Here is a 22,200-nt window from a genome sequence, read left to right on the forward strand (position 1 = left end):
GAAAACAGAAGGATGCATGGCTCAGGAACAGGTAGCTGGGATCAAGGGAATCCCTGGAGGTATAGAGGGGATACAGGAGTTTACTGAAGAAGGAAATCAGGAAGGCGAAAAGGGGGCATGAGATAGCTTTGGCTGAGAAGATTAAGGTGAATCCAAAAGAGATTATTTAAGTATATTAAAGGAAAAAGAATAACTAGACAGAGAATAGGACCAGTCAAAGACCAAAGTGGACACATACGTGTGAAACCACAGGATGAATATTTCTCCTCTGTGTTTACTGTGGAGAGAGACAGGAAGACTTGGGAACTTGAAGAAGTTAGTGGTGATACCTTGGGGACAGTCCATATCACAGCAGAGGTGGTGTTGGAAGTATTAAAATGTATGAAGGTGGATAAATCTCCTGGTCCTGAAGCAATATATCCAAGAACCCTACAAGAGGTTAGAGAAGAAATTGCAGCAGCCCTAACTGATATATTTGCATCGTTAGCCATGGGTAAGGTCCTGGAAGATTGGAGGGTAGCAAATGTTGTGCCCTTATTTAAAGAAGGGCTGCAAAGAAAAACCTGGGAATTATAGACCAGTAAGCTTAACATCTGTGGTAGGTAAGTTACTTGAGAAGATTCCGAGGGATAAGATATGCATGCATTTAGAAAGACAGGGTTTGATTAAGAGTAGTCAGCATGCCTTTGTGTGTGGAAGATCATGCCTCACAAATTTGTTAGAGTTCTTTGATGAAGTGACCAGGAAGGTTGATGAGGGCAGGGTGGTAGATATAGTCTACGTGGATTTCACTGAGGCCTTTGATAAGGTTCCACATGGTAGGCTGCTCTGGACAGTTAGATTGCATGGAATCCAGGGAGAGTTGGAAAATTGGATACAGAATTGGCTTGATGGTAGGAAGCAGAGAGTAATAGTGGAAGGATGCTTGTTGGACTGGAGACCTGCAACTCGTGGTGTACCTCAGGGGTCAGTGCTGGGCCAATTGCTGTTTGTTATCTATATCAATGATTTGGATGAGAATGTACACTGCATGATTAGTAAGTTTGCAGATGACACCAAAATAGGCAGTATTGTGGACAGTGAGGAAGGTTATCAGAAATTGCAGCAGGATCTTGATCAGCTGGGAAAGTGGGCTGAGAAATGGCAAATGGAGTTTAATATAGAGAAGTATGAGGTGTTGCATTTTGGAAAGTCAAATCAAGGTAGGAGTTTCATGGTGAATGGTCGGGCCTCAAGGAGTGTAGTGAAATAGTGGACCTTGGAGTTCAGGTGCACGGTTCTCTGAAAGTGGAGTCACAGGTAGACAGGGCAGTGAGGGCTGCTTTTGGCACACTGGCCTTCATTAGTCAGGGCATTGAGTATAGAAGTAGGGAAGTTATGTTGCAGTTGTACAAGATGTTGGTGAGGCTGCTCTTGGAATACTGTATTCAGTTTTGGTCACCTTGCCATAGGAAGAATGTTATTAAACTGGAAAGAGTGCAGAAGAAATTTGCAAGGATGTTGCCAGGGCCTAGGGGACTGACTTATAGGGAGAGGTTGGACTTTTTTCTTTAGAGTGTAGAAGACTGAAGGGGGGATCTTGTAGAAGTGTAGAAGATCATGAGAGGCATGGATAGGGTGAATGCTCTCAATCTTTTTCCCAGGGTTGGGGAATGGAGGACTAGAAGGCATCAGTTTAAGGTAAGAGGGGAAAGAATACATGGGAACATGCAGGGCAACTTTTTTATACAGAGGATGGTAGGCATATGGAATGAGCTGGCAGCGGATATTGTTGAAGTGGGTACATTAACATTTAAAAGGCATTTGGACAAATACATGGATAGGAAAGATTTAAAAGGATATGGGCCAAGTGCAGAGAAATGGGGTTAGCGTGGATGGACATTTTGGTCAGCATGGACCAGTTGGGGCCAAAGGGCCTGTCTCTGTGCTGTAGGACTCTATGACTACCAAATGAGACTGTTTCATGTTAAGCAAGAGTTTGAATGTTAACGACGGAAAGTTAAACAGCCATTCACATTTGGATTCATCAGATAATTCCAGATCAGGCGTAGCATGTGTCAGATATGGAGTGTCATTGCCCTCATTTAGCTCTGCCAATTTTATTTTCATTGAAGTGTTCATTAAAACCCCAGTTCTCATAGTTTATCAAAGTGAGTTAGAATTGTGAGAAGTTATACACCATTTATCCACAGCTATTAAAGACTGGGTCAAGGTGGTTTGAAATACAGTTTGTAAAAAGACCACATTTTTCACTATCTCTGAAACATTTTTCACCATCTGATTCTGAGCCAGCTGATTTCTTAAATTTGAAAGTACAGTCTTCTGTCCTTTAATTATCTGTTACCACAGATTTACTATTCAAGTTTATTAATTGGAATCTCATATTACATTAATTCCTTCAAAAACCTTCCTTACAGCTCCATTAACGTTGTGGTGATTGGAACAAGGTCAGCACATAGAGTATGAGTTGGGCCTGTTAACCTTGTCCAATCAGGGAGCCCTGGCTGACAGATTATAAACAAGAGTGTCAGGTGTTCTGCTCACCCTAGGAGCCAGGTCTGTGCTAGCTGGACCAGCGTCACATACCATGCACATGTAAATAAAGGGTTACTTGGTGATGGGATACCAGCCTTCATGGCGTTTTTTGAAACATGTTGCCTTACGAAGAAAAATCACGTTAGGTTATGTCGTTGTTCTCATTGTCCAGCTGTAACACTTACTTTGTTCCCTCAAGTCGCTGTTTTAGAATGATTTAAATGTTGTCAGAACTTTGTCAGAACAGGCTTGCAGTATTAATGGCAGTGGTACAAACCATGATCTTAAAATTCAGAGGGCAACAAAGGTACATATGTCACTTGTCAATTCTTGCAATTGGAAATCCAGGAAAGAAAGTTGATTTTGACATTTCAAACTTCTGATAAATGCCTGTTTTTGAAGTTATCTTTATTCCCCCTTCTGCCCTTTCAACGTCTCTCACATTATTCGAAGTGCAGTAATATTGATGCTCTGTTCTTTACAGCCATCTGTAACTATTTATGAAGTATTATTCGATATGGTACAGTCACAGGTTGCACTGAGATTCAACATTTGGCTGAAAGATGAAGTAAATCACAACATTATTTAGCATTAGAATAACAGAGGAGATTTTAATTAATTAGACACAAAGAAATAGTGTGAATTTCGATCATTCCTCTGTCAACGTCCTTTCAAATATATATAAATAAGAATGTTACATTCTGAAAGCAACTGGTTTACTACATTTTAGTTATTAGATGAATTTAAATTCTGTCAATTAATGTTATTCATTTTAACATTTAGTTATGAAATGAATTTCCCAAACTCGTAAAGGTTTTCAGCTTCACCAAGGCACATTATTCCTCATTCTAGTCATGTGCGTTGCTGTTCTGTGTCAGTCAAGTTTCTATCATTTAGTTAGATGTCACTCCCATTCAAATATAGCCTATATTTTTGCTCTCAAGGCAGGTGCACAGAGTTGGGAAACTCCCAGTTCGACATACATACATACCTCAAGAAAAGAGTTCTCTAATGAAATGGTCTTTGTTCCTGGAAGTGCAGGTGTGGAATCCTTTCGAAATGGTGGTGAGACTTCTGGACCTCGAACCCCTTCACCATTTCTACATGTCCCTGGAGTCCCCTTGAATCCACAAGAGCTAAGCCAATGGAGGGAACTTTACAAGGCAGTATACCACCAACAGGGGCTCATGCAGCACAGACACCAGAAAAACAGATGCCTTGCCTGAAATTTGCCATCCATAGTTTTATTGGTATGTACATTGTTGGTAAGGCAATAACATGTTTTCAACAAACTGACAGCTGCATGTGAAACCTTATGAGTGACATGGGGGCCCATAAAACTCTGTCCATTATGTTTCACTAATGTCCACTAATCATTCGGAGAAAATATGCTCGGAAAACAACTGAACTTAGAATGAAGAGAATGTGGGTATTGCTGTATAGAGAGTTCTTGCAGGAGGTTCTATAGACTCTAGTGGCACTACCTTGGGAGGATGAACAGAGTTAAACCCAAACACACAACAAAATATGTTGGCAGTAGTGGTAACAGCAAAAAAGGTGAAAAGAAACATTCAAGGCAGCAACTGAAGTGAATCATATGTCCACGAAACACAGCAAACATTTTCCAAGGTTCACCACAATGTTGGGGACATTGCAATGCAGCTGAAAGCTGGAGATACTGGGTTAGCAGTTAGCACTAACCCAAAGCAATGAGCAGCGGATGCAGGAACAGGAATGAAAGCCAACGTACCACAACCACAAGAATTTCAGGCAATCAGGGAACACATCAAGCCCAGGAATGGGAAAATTGGAAAAGATTTACCAGGTACAAAACTCATTTAGGATTACATAAGGAAAACTAGAAGACTACATTGACATTACTTTAAGACTGGGAATTATCATTTATGAGAGTACAGCATCATATGACAGTGAATTACATTTATCTCAGCTTGCAAGAGATTAATTTTGAAATGATCGAAGTAATAAATGAAAACTGGGGCTAGGGAATGCATAGATTTATTTATCAACGATCTTTATAGGCTGGCAGAGAATTATGCATATGAATGTTGATGGCAGTATTGAGTCACAACTAGATTGTGTTGATGTAGCAGATGAGATGTATCAGACCTTTTCAACAAGTCAAAGATTTAATGTAAGAAAATGCAATCCATATGGCTAGCAAAATCTAATTTTGGAGGTTGAACTGGGTTTCCTGTTCAAGGGGAACAGAGGTGAAATGGAAAAAATTTTGTAAGGTGCTTTAGTTTGTAGGTCACTGGGAAGAAAGTGTACACACTGCCATTTTGAAGTATCCATAATTGGAGGGAACAAGACACACAAATGACAGGAATGTCCATCAGCGGAGCATAGTGCCACAACTGTGGAAAAAATGGTCACGACAGAGTTGTCTGCAGATTTAAAGAACAGACAAGATTTAGAATGCTGACAATGTAGAAACAAAGGCAGAAATACTTCAAGAAACACTACATTCAAGATGTGGAAAGTCCACAAGATCAGCAAGAAAAACCTTTTTGGGCAAAATCAATAACAATTACTGAAGTGTCAAACAGGAAGAAAATGGATATCCCACAGAGTTCAAATTCAATGGAGGAGCTGTTTATTTCAGTATGGTCGATTTCAACAGATTAAATTAGAGCTATCCTTATGAAGATGCAAGCAATTTGCAAATTTCTGGGGGAACATATTTGAAATAAAAGGCCAGCTTACTGAAAAGCTCATGTATAAGGGAGGAGGAATCTTTTTATGTCACTCAGAAGCAAGAACATTATCTGCTATAACTTAAGACTGGGATTAATCTATGTAGTTCATGAGATTACAGATACAGATCAAGCCAATTAAATATCAATTGACTACCCAAGATTGTTCTCAAGTTTGGATAATTAAGGACAGAATATCACAATATCACAAGGGATGACATTAAACCATTCTACTTATACACATTGACAGCAGGCTCATCCACTCTTGAACAATGTTAAATGAATAGAGCATATGCCATGATGAGGAATAATTTCACCAGTTGTTATGCCAACAAAATGGTGGTCATGTAGGGTGATTGTGCAAAAACAAAAAAAAAGGTTCCAAAAGAATCTTTGTGGACTTAACTCAAAGCCACGGGACCAGCAATTCACCCAATGACTTCACTGAATGAAAGTCTAGCAAAACAAACCAAGAGTAATATATTCACCCGAATGCTAATAGTATAATTTGCCAATTACCTCTTGATGAAGACTCCAGGACATTAACTATATTCACAACAGCCTTTGGGCATGATTTCTTTTTAAATGTCCAATACCTTGGAAGACATTAATGGGTAAATACCGTATGGACAACATGCTATTACATGGATCCACAAAAGAAGAATATGTCTAATCAGTTGGAATGGTAATGAAAGTTCTGTAGGATGCAGGTCTAACACGGAATAAGAATAAGTTTGCAAAATCAAAGATAAAATAATAATGTTATCCAAGCTACTGGAATCATGGCGGATGCGCAGAAAATCAAAACTATTACGGAATTCCCACTGTCTAGGAACACCACAGAACTTCAGAGATTCCTTGGGATGATGAGAGCTATTAATGCAGGTGAAGAATTTCAAATTATGTGAGGGTTAAGTTAAAAATCAAAACCGGCAATAAACCATTGATCACTCTTCTGAATACAAAATAAATCATTGAGATTCTGCCCAGAATTCAATGGTGGCTAATGAAGCATGACTCAATAACTGAATATGTACAGAGGAATTACCGAATGACAGCAGTTACACAATCAGGGAGACTATCAAATGGAAAGAACAAGCTGATTTTGACTTTGTTGCTAAGGTGAAGCCTACATAATAAAAGTTACCAAATATCAGCTATCAAAAGGAAGCTGCAAGATTATGAAGTACAGGAATGAGGAAAATTAATAAATCCAAAACAAAAATTAGAATCCCTACAGTGTGGAAACAGGCCCAACAAGGCCACACCGAACCTCAGAGCATCCCACCCAGACTCATCCCCTTATAACCCACCTAATCTACACATCCCTATGGCCAATTTAACACAGCCAATTCACCTAACCTGCACATCTTTGGACTGTGGGAGGAAACCGGAGCGCCCGGAGGAAACCCACGCAGACACAGGGAGAATGTCTGCGTGGAGTTTGCACAGTCACCGGAGGCTGGAATCGAACCCGGGTCCCTAACACTGATGCAGCAGAGCTAGCCACTGAGCCACCCCGCTGCCCCGTGTCGAGATTACCATCTAGAAGAATGGCCAGACTATGTACTGAGCTATGACGATACATTGAATAGTACAAACACTTCATTACCCTTAATAACTCATTAGTCTTCAATGAGAAATTAGTCATATCAAGAGTTCTTTGACTTGAAATTCTTCAGAAAAATTCATCAAGGACATGTGGGAATTACAAAGTGTTATATAAGAGTGCAATGACCAACCTAGTGGTTAGGTATTTAGCAATCACTTCCTATACTGAGTGATAACTACATTCTTTGAGCCATCAACAGCCATGAAAAAGAAAGAATCACTCTCACCTTCATCTCTTCCATCTAGGTCATGAGCATCTGGGAATGAATCTCTTCAAGCTCAAAGGGAAAGTTTTCAATTTTACCATGGATTATTACTTAAAATGGATTAAAGTAAACTGTCTACACAAAAAGTTACAGCACAAACAGTAATAAAATCATTCAAGAGAATCTATTCAACAGGTCATTCCAGACACTGTGGCACCAGTAAATAGTCCACAACTTCCAAATGAGCAGTTTAAGAGATTCACATGTGACTACGATTTCATTCATGTTACTAGTTCACATCACTATCCTCAACCAAATGGAGAAGGAGTGGAAGTAACGAAAGCATTACTGAAGAAGAACAATTTTTTTTTAAATATTGTATTTAGTTGTTCGGTATTACTCAACATTGGTGTTATACAGAAATTTGCATTATTAAGTTACTGATCCTCACCAATATTGAATGGGTTATCACAGTAGGCAGTCTTTTGGGCTTTTGCCTCCAACAGCATATTTGTATCTGATGAGGCAAAACCTATGCTTGCTCCCATAATGTAAGAACTAACCATGGGTAATGTAAATACTGAAATTTAATGGATACTTATTACAGCTCCCGCTATGGATGTATGTCCCAACCATAAGCAGTTCACTACCTGGGCTAATACAAAGTGATTCAAACACAGACAGTGGCACATTTTCATCAGTATGTCATGCATCAAGAGGCCCCACTTATGATGGAGGCTGAAACATTTACACCGTCAGATCACATGCTGTCTTAGGGTGATTATATCATGTCTTTTAAAGGTATGCTGCATACTAGCTGTGAAGCATAACACAAATGTCGGAGTTACTGACAGGCAGGAGATTGAGAACTCAACTCCTATCTCTGTCTCACAAATAAAAATCTGGCTGAGAAAACCTCCAACAGATCGAAACCAGTTTGAAACACAATGATACTTGGAAGGCAGTGTTCTGGATTGCCATTTTGAAGTAAACAGGATAAGTCAAATCACTATCCATCTTTCCCAAGTTTTACTGGAGTTCCTTCAGGAAGAGGGGCAAGAGGAAAACCAGATTTGAAACTTTAAAAGAAAGTACAGAACCCAAGAGTTATTGGAGCTGCACTTCAGAGAGAGAATAGCAGTGACAGATCATCAAAGAGAAGAAATTATCATAAGAAAATTCCACAACTGAGACGGTGTGTGTTTGGAACAGATCATGGGATCATAAGGAGAAATTATATTATGAAAATAATAAACATGAACTATTGATATTCAGCTTCCATCATCTGATTTTAATCCTGGAGAAATTCATGGACTAAAGTGACTGTAAAAATTAGGAGAAACAAGGGCATAAAATGGCTCTTATGATCATCTGATCGCAGACAGAAGCATGTTTTAAGAAACCAGTGTGACATATACAACAAAATAAAAGAACTGCAGATGCTGGAGATGTGAAACACAAAAACAGAAATTGCTGGAGAAACTCAGCAGGTATGGCAGCCTTTGTGGACAGAAAACAGTTAACACCTGGAAAGAGTGGAGTCCACATAGAGCACCAGAAGTGACAGGCAACCAACAGCATGCTTGCTCTGACCAAATCTCTGTAGACCCAATCTGTCAACTTAAACAGCATGCAAAAAGGCTCACCTGAGCTGCTCAACACTTCCCACAAAATGCAACAACATGCTCTTCAGACAATGGAAGTGAGCCATGTGAGAAGGATGGACAATGAGGAGATATGAGTGAGGATTCTGTTTGGGGTTCTCCCATCCCTCCTCCTTACTTGTGACCCCACTTCTTAATCAAAGCCCTGGATACTGCCTCCTGTCTCAATGGCAGAGTCTGACCTGTGCATGTGTAGGTTGGCAATTAAGGCAACATCCACAGACTTCAAAGTCCGAAGGATATCAACCACAGCAGAAGCCCCACGTCACAGGAATAGGAAACTGAGGGAAAAGACTCCTTCATCTCAAGGGAAATCACCTAGGTATTTAAATGTTTATTATATAATCATTTTTTATTGTCAGTCTTAATAGACTGCATATTTTATTTCAGTACTCAATTATCCCAATAATTATTGCCCAATACCTGCCAAATAACTGTCAGTTGACAGGAAAACAGTATGTCAAGCACACAAAACTTAAGCAAAGGGCATCAGTGAGAGAAATAGATTGTTCACTGTGGGAATACATGGGACTGGACACAGTGGCACACTGATGTGCCGGGTGGCTGTACAGCTTTAGATCAATAGGAGGCTGCCTCTATCAGACTGTCCTGTACATTCGTGGCAGCTAAGTTTGTGGCTACTAGTGTTTTGCTTACATCAGGCTGCGCCTCCTTCAGAGATGCAATGCACCTGACACCTTCCTCCACATATATATCAGAAGAGAGGATTGGAGCTATGTTCCACCATACACAGCTCATCAATATCATTCTGGAGATAACTGTTGGTGCATACTGAAGGGCAACCCTGGCATCTGACTAGGCACTAGGCACCTGAGTTACATCTTTGACATCCCAGTGACTTTCTTGACCCCCTTGCTATTGTGTTCTTGAGCTTTTTGTTGTACCTTACCTGTGTAAGGGTGATTGGACTCCTCACAGGTATCACCAGCCATGTTCTTGGCAGAAAGGCCTGCTCTCCAAAAAGCTATTTGCTGCTTCTGCTCAGGAGGTACAAATATCTATGGGGGACTTCACTGCAGAATAAAAGCATCATGGTAGTTCCTTGGGTATCTTGCACAATCAAGTGTTTTGGGTGTTTACATAACAACTGAACATTAATGGAGTGGAATGCCAAGAAAATCTGACCCTCCTGAGACATTGCTGTTCAGTCCCAAAAGTTGGTCCTCTGGCTGTAAATCCTATGTTGGGGTTTACATTGCCTGCTCAAGCTGGAGCTCAACAGTCATTCCCCTCTGTCCTGTGGGGCAGGAGATGGATGAGGAGGTGGCAGCCATTGTTCCTAGTGTTCCTAGAGATGTTACTCCTGCTGCTCATTAGAGGTCCAAGGTAGGTGTTTCAGACACACTTGTGAAGGCTGGCTGCTTAAGAGCATGGATCAAAGTCAAAAGGAAAATGCCAAGGCAATAGAAATGACCTCCACGTTATTGGAAATCACCCCTAATGCACTGAAAGTATACACTCAGAACAAATGCTATGAGGAAAAACCTTTTAGTTTGCAGCTGTCACATTTAAAGGCTTTCCAGCCTACTGACCTCTCAACCTCATCAATGGTACTGTCGCCTTAGCTTGTTGGAGCTAATGCGTTTCAGACAGCCTACGATACCAGTTCTTTGGCAATTAAATCCAGAATCCAAAGTTAAAGATGCAGTCAATTGCCTTGAAGCAAATGTTAATTGCATTCTCGTCTGCCCCATAGAAATTTTCCATGTGCTAATATACGTGCACGTTTTAAACATGAAACTTAGTGAGACCATACATTTTTCAAGTACTTTCCGTTTTATGGCTTATTTCACAACCACTTTTCGGAGCCAACCATGGTTGCAATAACAAAGGTTTCCTAGATCTGATCCGAGATGCGGATATTGGCAATAGCTGGATCTGATCAACACCAGATGCAACTTTGTAAAAAAAACATTCTCAACATGTGCAGTTCCCACGGCACTGACTTTGGTACTGTTAAGACCAGTCCCCAGGCAAACTTCCCCAACCTGTTACGCTCCTAGATCCTCACTTAGTCCACATCGTTTAGTTTCCAGGTGAGATGGGGTATACCACCTCCCCTTCCTTTCTCATCCACCCCTTCAGTTGGACACAACAAGGTTAATGCGGATGAATTTATGTTGTTTTTTTAAAAAATACATTTGACCAGGCTTTCATTAGTTAACAAAACAGCAAGTTTGTTAGTTCCTAAACTTACGAAGAAATAACATGCAACACTCATTCACACAGGATAGGAATAAGAAGTGAGTCCAAAAAATGTTTAAAAACTGCTATATTGACCTGCCTCCGAGTTGCTCGTGAACAGTAAATAGTCGAACATTGCGGTGGATGTTACAAATTGCGCTAACGTTGGTAGTTGAATCGTCAACTTTAATATTCTTGATTTTGCGGACTGAATGAAATTTGTTTGTTCTGGTGCTTTTAACAATGGCTGACTGGTAGCACTCGGAGTGAAACAGTCTTTTTTTTTCCCTTTATCTGCACTCAAAGACGTGACCTTTCCATTAGACCAGTTCACACTCCAGTGCATCAGCGCATTAACAGACAGAGATCAGGATTGAAGCTCATTTTTAACCCCTTTTTTTTGGATATCTTTAGAAGGAAAGAATACAAACAAGTCTGCATACGATGGCACCCACCTGAGAGGGAGTTGGGTAGTCAGCTCTTGTTATCTCTGTCTTTATTTAAACTTTCTGTCTGAATTTTCCCTAACCCCGTAAATGGATGTCGTTTCACAAGTTCACACAGGCTCCCAGTAAACACTCACTGTCCTCTTTTTAAAACCACAAGTTGGAATTAAAAAGTTTGATATGTCCGTAGGTGATCTAGAATTATGATTTGTGGTCATAATGGATACAGATCGTTTGTGTACCATGGTTAGGATGCAATTCTTAAAAGTTCTTTCATTTAAAGCAGATATGCTGTCCTCAGATGAATGTCAGCCATCCTGCCTACCCAGATAAAATCCAAAGAGAGCTGGATATATATTGAAAGTGATGAAGTGAGAGTTAACAGAGACAGGGCTGAAGAGTGCGACCAGCTGGGTAGCTCTTTCAGGAGCTGGTACAGACACGATGGGTCAAATGGCCTCCTTCTGTAGTGTAAAATTCTATGACTCTAGTTTCTCACCTTGAGTAGAAAAAATACCCTCCAACATTCTCATGCAGAGTGCAGAAGCAAAATGGAACATAACTTGAGACATAATTTATAAAAGTACACTTTCAACAAATGGAAAGCTAAAGTGAAAAAAAAATTCTGGCTGGTTCGAGGCTAACATCACTCTGGTGGAACCTGTCATAGAATCTAAGTGACCTACTCTCATTAATTACAAGAGAAATCCAAGGGAGAAGACTGACTGCACTAAAAGCCACTCAAACCAAAATCCAACAGACTACTAGGCTTTGTACTAAGGATTACTGGTTGTAACCTTGCCAGAAGATTTAGATGTCCTCCAACACAGGGAATGCTACAGGCATTTATGAAGGAATTAAAAAGGCAACAGGTTCATCAGTCAACTCCATAGAAAACAAAGACAGGGAGGTCATCACTGATGTTAATACCCAGTCTGGAAAATGAATCAAATGCTGCCTTGAATTGTGTTCTAGGAGAACACCATAAACAGCCTGCCTAACAGAGCTGGTTATTGAACTCACAGTGAAGAAATTCCCTGCTAAGCAAGACTGTTCAGTCACTTGTCATGGGCAAAGCTCCTGATATTGATGCTACGTCACCTAAATTCATCAAGAACAGGAAACCGACCATCCTGCAGCATCTACATGAACCTCCATGTCTTTGATGGAGGAAGGGGGTGATGCCTTAGGATATACTTCATACAAAGATTGTGAAGCTTCTACAAGAACAATGGTGACTACAGTTATTGCAACAATTACTGAGGCATCTCACCAATAATCATTGTGGCAAAAGTATTCACCCATGTTGCTCACATCAGATCGTACACTGCAGATCCTGGCTGGACACATCTCGCTCAAATCCCAGTGTGATTTCTGAACTGGAAGATCTCATGCTGACATGATTTTCTCAATCCAACAACTGCAACTGGAGGTCTATGAACTAAGGAAACCACTAAATATTGCCTATATTGAGCTTGCCAAGACATTCAACATGAGTTAAGCTGCAGAAGAAAAATGGCAGCCACAGAAGCAACTCAATGTGATCCGTTCTTTCCATGACAATGTGATGGGTAAGGTCAATTATGATGGGGCAACATTGAAAGTCTTTGAGATCTGCAGTGGTGTCAATCAGCATTGTGATCTTGCACCAACAGTCTTCAACATATTCTTCTCTTGCTGAGGTCACGTACCTTCAGGTAATCTACAGAGGAGTTTACTTACATACCAGAATGATAGAAAGCAGTTCAGCCTTGCTCACCTGAGATCCAAGACAAAGGTGCATCAAGTCAGAGGATTGCTTTATGCTAAATAAGTGGCACTAGTGTTCTATATTGTGCAAAACCTTCACTAGCCAGTGGACAGACTCTTTCCAACTGTTGCCCGAATATGAATACCACCTCTACAAGGAGACTACCAAACGTTACCTGAAAATGGTGTCATTGGCACTGACAACTGGGAAGTGGCGATTGCATGTATCACCTCTAGATGCTGTCTCTTTGGAAGAACATGCAAAGACACAAGTTGAAACAAAAAGTTGAGCTGGCTGAGAAGAGACCACAAAGAAAACAGGCCAAGAAATTGCACACCTTTTCAGCCCAATTATCTTCTTCACTCGCAAGTGCAGGACAGACAGCAATACAAATGAGACGATCCTTGGTCAAACTGGGCAATACTTAGCACAGAGGTGATCAGCAAGACAAATCAACACAGAGGTGAATGCTCCCTGAACTGCATTCACAGCATCATCAACAAGTACTCTGTCTGTGAAATTATGAAACTACCCAATTTTTGAATAGTTTTGAATATAGATATATAAGCAATTATAATACTTGCACACTAGGGAGTTCCTTAAGCTGTTGTATGGAACATACAAATATTAAAACCAACCACCGGAAGTAAACATTTTTAATATAGTTGTGGAGAACAAAAAAGGATCCAATTTTCCTGTCTGTGACAAATAAAAGTTACCAATGATTCAATGCACTTACAATTTCCTACAGAATGTCCATGGTATTATGCCTTGGATATTGCAGTGATTGGAAAAAATTTCAACACAGCCAACCTCTACACATATTCTAAGTGAACAAGGTAACACTTTATCTCCTTACCCAATGAGATTGAAGAATCACTAACAAGCCACACACAGTCAAAATGAAATGTCAGCTAGAATATTGAATTCAATGACAAATCATGTACAGAAAATAAAGTAAAGGAATCAAATTGCAATTTAAAGAGATTTATAAAGGTAACAGGAAGGAGAAGTTAAAGAAAATTTTATAGCTTTATTTTTCATATCTCTGATTTGTGATTCCACAGTTGTAAAGGTAAATTTTCAGTGGTGAAAAAGTTGTGTGATAATTACCAAGGCTTGTCATGGAGTCACAATTGTACTCACAGTGAACTGAAAACCATACACTTTTTTTGGCAAGTTTGATATGTAAATATTATGTGAGTATGGCATTTTCATGTCCATGTACGTACTTTAAAGCCAATTCGCTCTGTGTGATGATACTGTTATTGTAAAAGTCGTTACTGTAAGTTGGATAGTAATTTCCAGATTTCCACTTTTTATTGCACATGTGCAATTTCTGGTAGTTTTTATCCAATTTACACTTAATAACAGTGAGTCCTATTTGCCTCACCATACAGCAAAATCAAACCCACATTATGTAATCTTAGTAGTAAATCAAATAGATTTGGAGTTCCAGTGTCTCCGTTATGTGTTATGTCGTTATGTGTGCAGAAAGTCCCAGCAGTCTTCATAATTTTCAGTGGTTCTCCACAAAAAATTTTATCAGAATAAGGATTGGGAGAAAGTCACCCATGACTGCACAACTCTGTATGACAGTACTCTTTGAGCCTTTCAGTTGAAGTCTGCAGGAAATATTGTTTGAGTGTTGTCAGCTCTAGGCCAAGGAAATAACCATTATGCAATTTAGCTCTTATTGTTCAATACATCTTTTAGCATTAGACTGAAACATCGAAGTTTATTCAGCATAAAAATTTACAAGTCAAGGCCATCTCTGCATTTGTAAAGTCATTACTCTGATACTAGGCTCTTGAAAGTGAATTTTCAAGTTTTCAGTATTCAGAACATCATAACTGATCCAACCTCCTAACTAATAAGTCATGAAGTTGTAAGTGGGTATGAATGCAATCTAGCAAAAAAAATAAAAATGGACTGTAAAAACTATGATGCGTATATAAAAGGGAAACATCAGTCTAAGTCAAATTTGGGTCCACTACAGGCAGTCAGGAGAACTATTAATGGGGAATAGATAAATAGCAGTGAAGTTAAATATTACTTTGTTTCTGTTTTACCTAAGGAAAATGTAACAGATCTCCTAAAATTGAGATCCAAGTGGCTAGGGAAAATGAGGAATTGAAGAAAAGAAATATTAGTAAGAAGATTGCACTGGAGATATTAATGGACTAAAAGTTGATAAGACCTTGGGTCCTGACAGTCTACATCCCAGAGGGTTGAATGAAATGGCTAAAGAGATAGTTGATGCATTGGCGATCATCTTCCAAAATCCATTGTTTCTGGAATGATTCCTGCAGGTTAGAAGTTAGCAAAATATCTCTGTGCTATTCAAGAAAGAAGAAAGAGAGAAAATAAGAAACTACAGACCTGTCACCCTTATATCAGTAGCAGGGAAAATGCTGGAATCTATCAAAAAAGATGTGATAAAGGGGAATGGGAACCTAAGCAGGGAGACAGACGAAGGGGAAACAAGGGTAAGAAGCAAAGTTTGCAGGCAAAACATATGAAAGAAACACAATTAGCACCATAGTATAAAATAAGGTAAGCTGACTAACAAGGTTGCATAATAAGATTGACGAATTAGAAGCGCAAATGGATATACACAGTTATGATATAGTTGCAATGATAGAAAGATGGCTACTGGGTGACCAAGGAAGGGAACAGAACATCCAGGATATTAATTATTTAGGAAAGACAGACAAAAAGGGAAAGGAGTTGGGGTAGCATGGTGAGTAAAGGAGTAATAAATGCAAAAGTGAGAAAGGATATTGGTTGAGAAATTTGTGATATGCAATCTGTATGGGTGGAGATAAGAAACACCATAGGGCAGAAAATGTTATTGTGGCTTGTTTATACACTCCCAAGAAGTAGTGGAGAAGGGAAGGCATTATCACCCATGATTACAGTTGTACCTTCATTATTCAGAGATGAATGTAATAAGGGTACAACTGTAATCATGGATGACTTTAACTTAGGTATTGATTGGACAAGCCAAATTACCAGTCATATTGTGGAGGTGTATTGCTTGCAGTGTGTACATGATGGTGATGTTTTGACCAATACATTGAGAAATGAACCAAAGAACAGGTTCTTCTAGGATAACAAGGTGTAGAGCTGGATGAACACAGCAGGCCAAGCAGCATCAGAGGAGCAGGAAAGCTGATGTTTCGGGCCTAGACCCTTCTTCAGAAAAGGGTCTTCAGGTTCTTCTAGACTGGATACTGGGCAATGGGAAAGGCTGAATTAACTATATGGTTATGTGGGTCCCTTGGGGAATAACAACTGTAATATGATAGAATCCATCATTGAGATGAACATCAAAGTAGTCAAATCCGAAACAAGGGTCCCAAACCTAAATTAAGGGAACTATGAAGGTATGAGACACTAATTTAGCAAGAATGGATTGGGGAATCTTCCCAAAAGAGTTAATGGTGGAAACGCAATGGCTAATATTTAAAGAATATGTATACAAAATTATTTATTCCTGTCCGGTGCAAAAAATAAAACCAGTAGGTTGCTCAACCATAACACACAAAAGAAATTGGGGATAGTCTTCAATCCAAATAGGAATCATATAAAATTGCCAGAAAATACAGCAAGTTTCAGAATTGGGAATATTTTAAAATTTAACAAAAGAGAACGAAATGTTGAGATTAAAATTGCAAGGATCACTAAAATTGACCATAAAAATTCCAATAAATATATGAAGAGAAAAAGAATAGTGAAGACAAATGTCAGCAGAAAAATTATAATGAGGAACAAAGAAGGGGCAGAGGAATTGGATTCATATTTTTGTTTGGTTTTCACAAAAAGGTGCAGAATAACCTCTCAGAAATGTTAGGGAACCAAGACTCTAATGAGATAGGGAATGGAAGGAAATCATATTAGTAAGAAAATAGGTCGAAGGAAGTTAATGGGGTAAAAGACTGGCAAATCACCAGCGCCTGCTAATGTACCTCCCAGTACACTGAAGGAAGTGGTGGTGGAAATATTGGACACATTGGTGATCATCTTACAAAATTCTATAGATTTTGGAGCAGTTCCTACAGATTGGAGGGTAGCAAATGTAACCCCATGACTTAAAAAGGGAGAGAAAACAGTGAATTACAGACCAATTAGCCTATCATCAGGAGGGGGAAAATTCTAGATTCTATTGTAAAAGATGCAATAACAGAACTCTTAGAAAAGTATTAACGGTATTGGACAAAGCCTGCATGGCTTTATAAAAGGTAAATCATGCTTAACAAATCTACTGCACTTTTTTGAGGATGTAACTTATTGAATAAACAGGGGAGAACCACAGGATATGGTGTATTTGTGTTTTCAGAAGGCTTTTGATAAGGTACCACATAGTGGCCAAGTAACTGAATATATTCAAGAAAGAGATAGATTTTGTTTAGCTATTAAAGATACCAAGGGGTATGGGGAAAAAGCAGGAAAATGAAATTGAGACAGAAGATAGAAGATCAGCAGGATCATACTGAGTGGCAGAGCAGGGTTGAATGGGCTGATTAGCCTACTCCTGCTCATAGTTTCAATATTTGTATGTAAATAGACTCTTGGATAAAAATGTTCAGATTGGGCATATGTATAGGATGGGCTGAAGGGCTAAACTTGTTGATGGCATTCAACAGCTGCATGACCTTGAATAAGTCCTGTGAGCATTCCTGTAGGTGTCAAAACTGGCACAATCAACATGTATTTCTGTGTTTTTTTTTCTGTGCCTTGCTGTTTGTTACACTGTATAAGTGAGAGAGTTTCGTTCCAAGAAGTTGGACTTCACCTCAGACAGGGATAGCGAATGGTGCCAGGAACAATCTCAGCCTTCAGACTAGCTGTCAATTGCAGAAGGGCATGAGGCTTATTGTCTTTTTCCTCTCTTTTTCATTCTTCTTATTCACTTAATAAATGTTCCTTTCTTTGTCTTTTAATATTACTCAAAAAATGTCCATATTTGAGCAAATTGCTTAACTACATTTAACCAAATTCAAAAAGGACAACTTGGATGAATTCTGATCCATGACAGCATAGTGAATATAGATTTGTGAATGGAAAATCATGTTTGATAAACTTGTTGGAGTTTTTTTTAAGGATGTTACTTACCCCCTAAGTAGATGAGGTATACTTGGATTTTCAGAAGACTTTTGATAAGGTTACCCTTTGATAAGGTGGTTGGTTATCAAAATTAAAGCATATTAGTTTTGAGGTAATGTACTGACATGGATTAAGGATTGGCAAACATACAGAAAACAGACAGTAGGAATAAATTAGTCATTCATTTTTTGGCAGAATGTGACTATTTGGGATATATATCAATGATTTGGACACAGGGACCAACTATAATTTTTCCAGATTGGCAGATAATACAAAGCTAAGCAAGAATGCATGGAAGATTGAGAGGAAGATATGAAACAGTTTCAGGAGGATTTGGACTGGCTCAGTGAATGGGAAAATATATTGCAGATGAGACGTAAAGAGGAAAATGTGAAGTTATCACATTGATCGGAAGAACAGATGTGCAGAGTAGTCCTTAAATGGTGAGAAGTTGGAAAGTGTAGATATGCAAAAAGGACATAGGGATCTTCAGCAATAATTCACTGAAGGCGAGCATGCAGGTGCAGCAAGTTACTAGGAAGGCTAATGGAATGTTAACCTTTATTGCAACAGGATTTGAGTTCAGGAATTGTAAAGTCTTGTTTCTTTGGTAAGACTGTACCTAGAGTACTTGTGTGCAGTTTTGGTCTCCCTACCTCAGGAAAGCAATGAAGGCTCACTCGATTAGTTTCTGGGAAAACGGGACTGTCTTATGAAGAGACACTGGGCAAACTGGGTAAGTAGTTTCTTTAACTTTTCTGGAGTTTCAAAGAATGAAAGGTGATCTCATTAAAATTTACAAAATACTTAAAGGGACAGACAAGATAGATGCAGCTAAGATGTTCCCCTGGGTTTGGGAGTCTAGAACCAAGCACACAATTTATAAAATAAGATCAATGCTAGTTAAGACCAAGACCATAGGTTTATGAATTTTTAGAACTGTCTACCCCATGGAGCTATGAAAGCTTAGTGTTTGAGAACGGATTTAAAAGTGCAGTTTGATAGTTTTCTCTGATTACCCATTGCATAAGGTTATGGGGACAGTGTGGGTGAAAGGAATTGAAGTGTTCGATCAACCATGATTGTATTAAATGGAGGAGCAGACTCAATGGGTGAATGGCCTAATCCTGCACCTATGTTCCTTTGTTACAATGACTGATGTCCAATCTGATTAGGCCATACTCTATCAGGTATAATCTGGTACAGAGTAAGATAATGATTAAAAGGTTGCTGAAATAACATTAGCCACAGAAGAAAAAAATACATAATAAAGCTATAGTAATGCTGACCATCTCCATTCACTTATTGTTTTATTTTAGGTTTAATTTAAGCTTCAACGTTTTGAATGGTCCACCATGGTCACCAAAGTTCATAGGACACCATGAGTCATGTAAACCAGGAAAACAAAGACTATGTGCAACTTAGGTTTTATAAATTCTTAGGAAAATAAAACTGTGAAGAAGGTAAAATTCAGATTTGGAAAATAATGAGCCTGATTATAACAATGAGAACATACAAAGCCGGATGCAAAAATTGATATAATAGAGAAAGGCTAGTTTGTGAGAGAGACTGAAACCTACAGATGAAAAAATAATCATCTATACCAGGAAAGATTTGAATTTTATCCTCTGAATAATGTGAAGGAGCTTATCAAACAATTGCATTCAAGACAGGCAGGTTTAGAAATAAAAAATATTGTGTTATAAGAGACAACATCTGTTTTAAATGTATTCAAAAGACTTGTGCTGTCCCAGAAATAATATTTGTTATTGGTTTCAATTTCTTTAGCCTATAGCATGGCACTTGATTTTTGAGCTAGTAACACTTTTTAAAAGATTAATAATGACTGAAAATTTACACATCACAACACACTAGCATTGCTTAGAATCTACTGATAGTTATTTGGGCTCAGTATATTATTCCAGTCATAATCACAAATAAATTGTGTATATTACCTAAAACATTTAACATAGTTCAGATGCTCCACTGATCTCTTAAAATAAGCATTTCCTATATGAAGTGAAATGTTAAAATGATGAAATTAATTTACAAATATTATCTGCCATGATCACTTACTTGCCACTGACTGGAAATAATTGCGTTCAAACCAGTGAAGTATAATAAAGAAAAGAACTGTGAGTGCTGGAGATCAGAAACAAAAACATAAATTGCTGGAGAAGAGTTCTGATGATGAGTCACAAGACTTGAAATGTTAACTTTGTTTTCTTCCCACAGATGCTGCAAGACCATTTGAGTTTCTCCAGGAATTTCTGGTTTTGTTTTAGGTAGTGGTGTCTGGACAAATTTCTTTTGGAAAGATTGAAGGGGTCATTTTCCACCTTATAAGTAAATATTATCCAATGGCCCCTTTTAAAGGGTTATGATACTTTGGTTACATTTGAATCAGATACTGAACTTCCAGTGGACTAACTAAGCCCAAACTCATCATGTGCAGGTCCTGTACGAGGCTGTATGGTTCTGGTATTATAAGATGCTGGCGAGAGTACTGTGCATCTGAGTTCCTACAAGCACGCAGCGCACTCTATAAAGCAGCTAATAGTGGCTTCCGCATCCAGCTTGTGTAACTGGAAAGTCTTGTGTAGGGTTAACCTGTTGCACCAGCCATCCAAATATTACCCTTCCCAGTAAAAATTAATCGCTGTTCTGAACAGCATCTTGAAGTTTACTTTTCATGTAAACCCCAACTCAGCCAGCAAAATTTTACACATTCTTTTTCGGAACAGATATTTGCAAATGTCTTCAATTTCTTATTAAATCTTAAAAAGCATTTTCCCATTTTTTTTGTTTGCTTCTACCCGTTTAGGCTATAAGACAGTTCTTGACATTTTTTATTTCCCAGCCTTGTACAGCACCTCACGGGAATCTAATGTTTAATTTATCACCTAAAAGGGCATGATCTTTTACTTTAAATACCTATCACGATTCCATACTTTGTGTTGATAGCTTTGGCTGATAACGTGCCCTGTGCATTGCGGCTGATGACTACAACAGGTTGCTTCACACACTGTTCTAAATGAACATTAAGAAGAGAACACATAACGAGTCTTACTTAGTAGTTGTCTTTGCGAGGCTGTGAAGTTTGTGTCTCCTTGCCAGAACGGATTAATTAAATGGAAACATTTGCTTTGAACTGTAAACAAAAACACAAGGTAAAGATGCATAATTAGGCTCGCTGCTAGACAGAAAGCAGATTGCACAAGGGAAAAAAAACTCAAATCGATTATTATCCTGCAGTTGTTGGTAGTTTTATGAATTACTGCAAATATTTATGTTATCAACGTTTGTTTAAAAATCTAAATAAGAAAGCATTTCAAATTTCTCCAGAATTTAAACTGTCACGGTAGTCTTACATTTGCACGTTCTCCAAAGCCCAGAATGGGAACTGAGTTGGTCGAACGATTTGGAGGAGGTTTGCAATTTGGAGGCATCGATAATGTACCAGAAATCTGTCCCAATTGCTACCACCAGGAACACGAAGCTTATCGCCCCAGTCAAAGCAACAGACACGGAGAGCACGCCAAATGTTAACTTCATCCCGGGGAATGAGCAATCAGCAGGATGCCTCACTCCGTACTCCCTCCAGTGTCTGGGTCGATTTCCCAGAGAGCCAACAATGATGCTACTCCTGCCTCATGCTTGTTTCGGGTGAGATAATAGCGATGTTTCTGTTCCGGGTGGTCCTTGTCTCTTTCTCTCTCTCTCGGCTTCTGTTATTCGCCAAGGCTTGAAGACGAAATGTATCTCAAGACGTAATTCAGTGAAATTGCGGATGTGTGTGTGTATTCATCTGTCGGATAAGAAGTCAATCACATTTACTTACATTTCTCTTAGTGAAGATCCCACATTATTGACTCAAAAAGCCCTAAAATGCCGCAAAGCAAGAAACTTTTCAGTTGTGTTCTCCGTTTCTGTGCGTGAGGGAGAGAAAGGTACATG

General features: G+C 38.9%; 1 protein-coding gene across 2 annotated transcripts in view; it reads right to left on the minus strand.

The window, feature by feature from the left end:
• Nucleotides 1-21,798, minus strand: part of LOC109930641 (transmembrane protein 114) — an 83,502-nt gene extending 61,704 nt beyond the window's left edge. For both annotated transcript variants that reach the window (XM_020530090.2, XM_020530089.2), the window contains exons 1-2: nt 21,615-21,798; nt 21,314-21,394 (exon numbers count right to left, since the gene is read on the minus strand). In XM_020530090.2, coding sequence (XP_020385679.1) covers nt 21,314-21,394; nt 21,615-21,798 — 265 coding nt within the window. The remainder of the gene's footprint in view (nt 1-21,313; nt 21,395-21,614) is intronic.
• Between the last annotated feature and the right edge of the window lie 402 nt (nt 21,799-22,200).

The sequence above is a fragment of the Rhincodon typus genome, chromosome 21, assembly GCF_021869965.1.
Source record: "Rhincodon typus isolate 14 chromosome 21, sRhiTyp1.1, whole genome shotgun sequence".
In the NCBI taxonomy this organism is placed as follows: Eukaryota; Metazoa; Chordata; class Chondrichthyes; order Orectolobiformes; family Rhincodontidae; genus Rhincodon; species Rhincodon typus.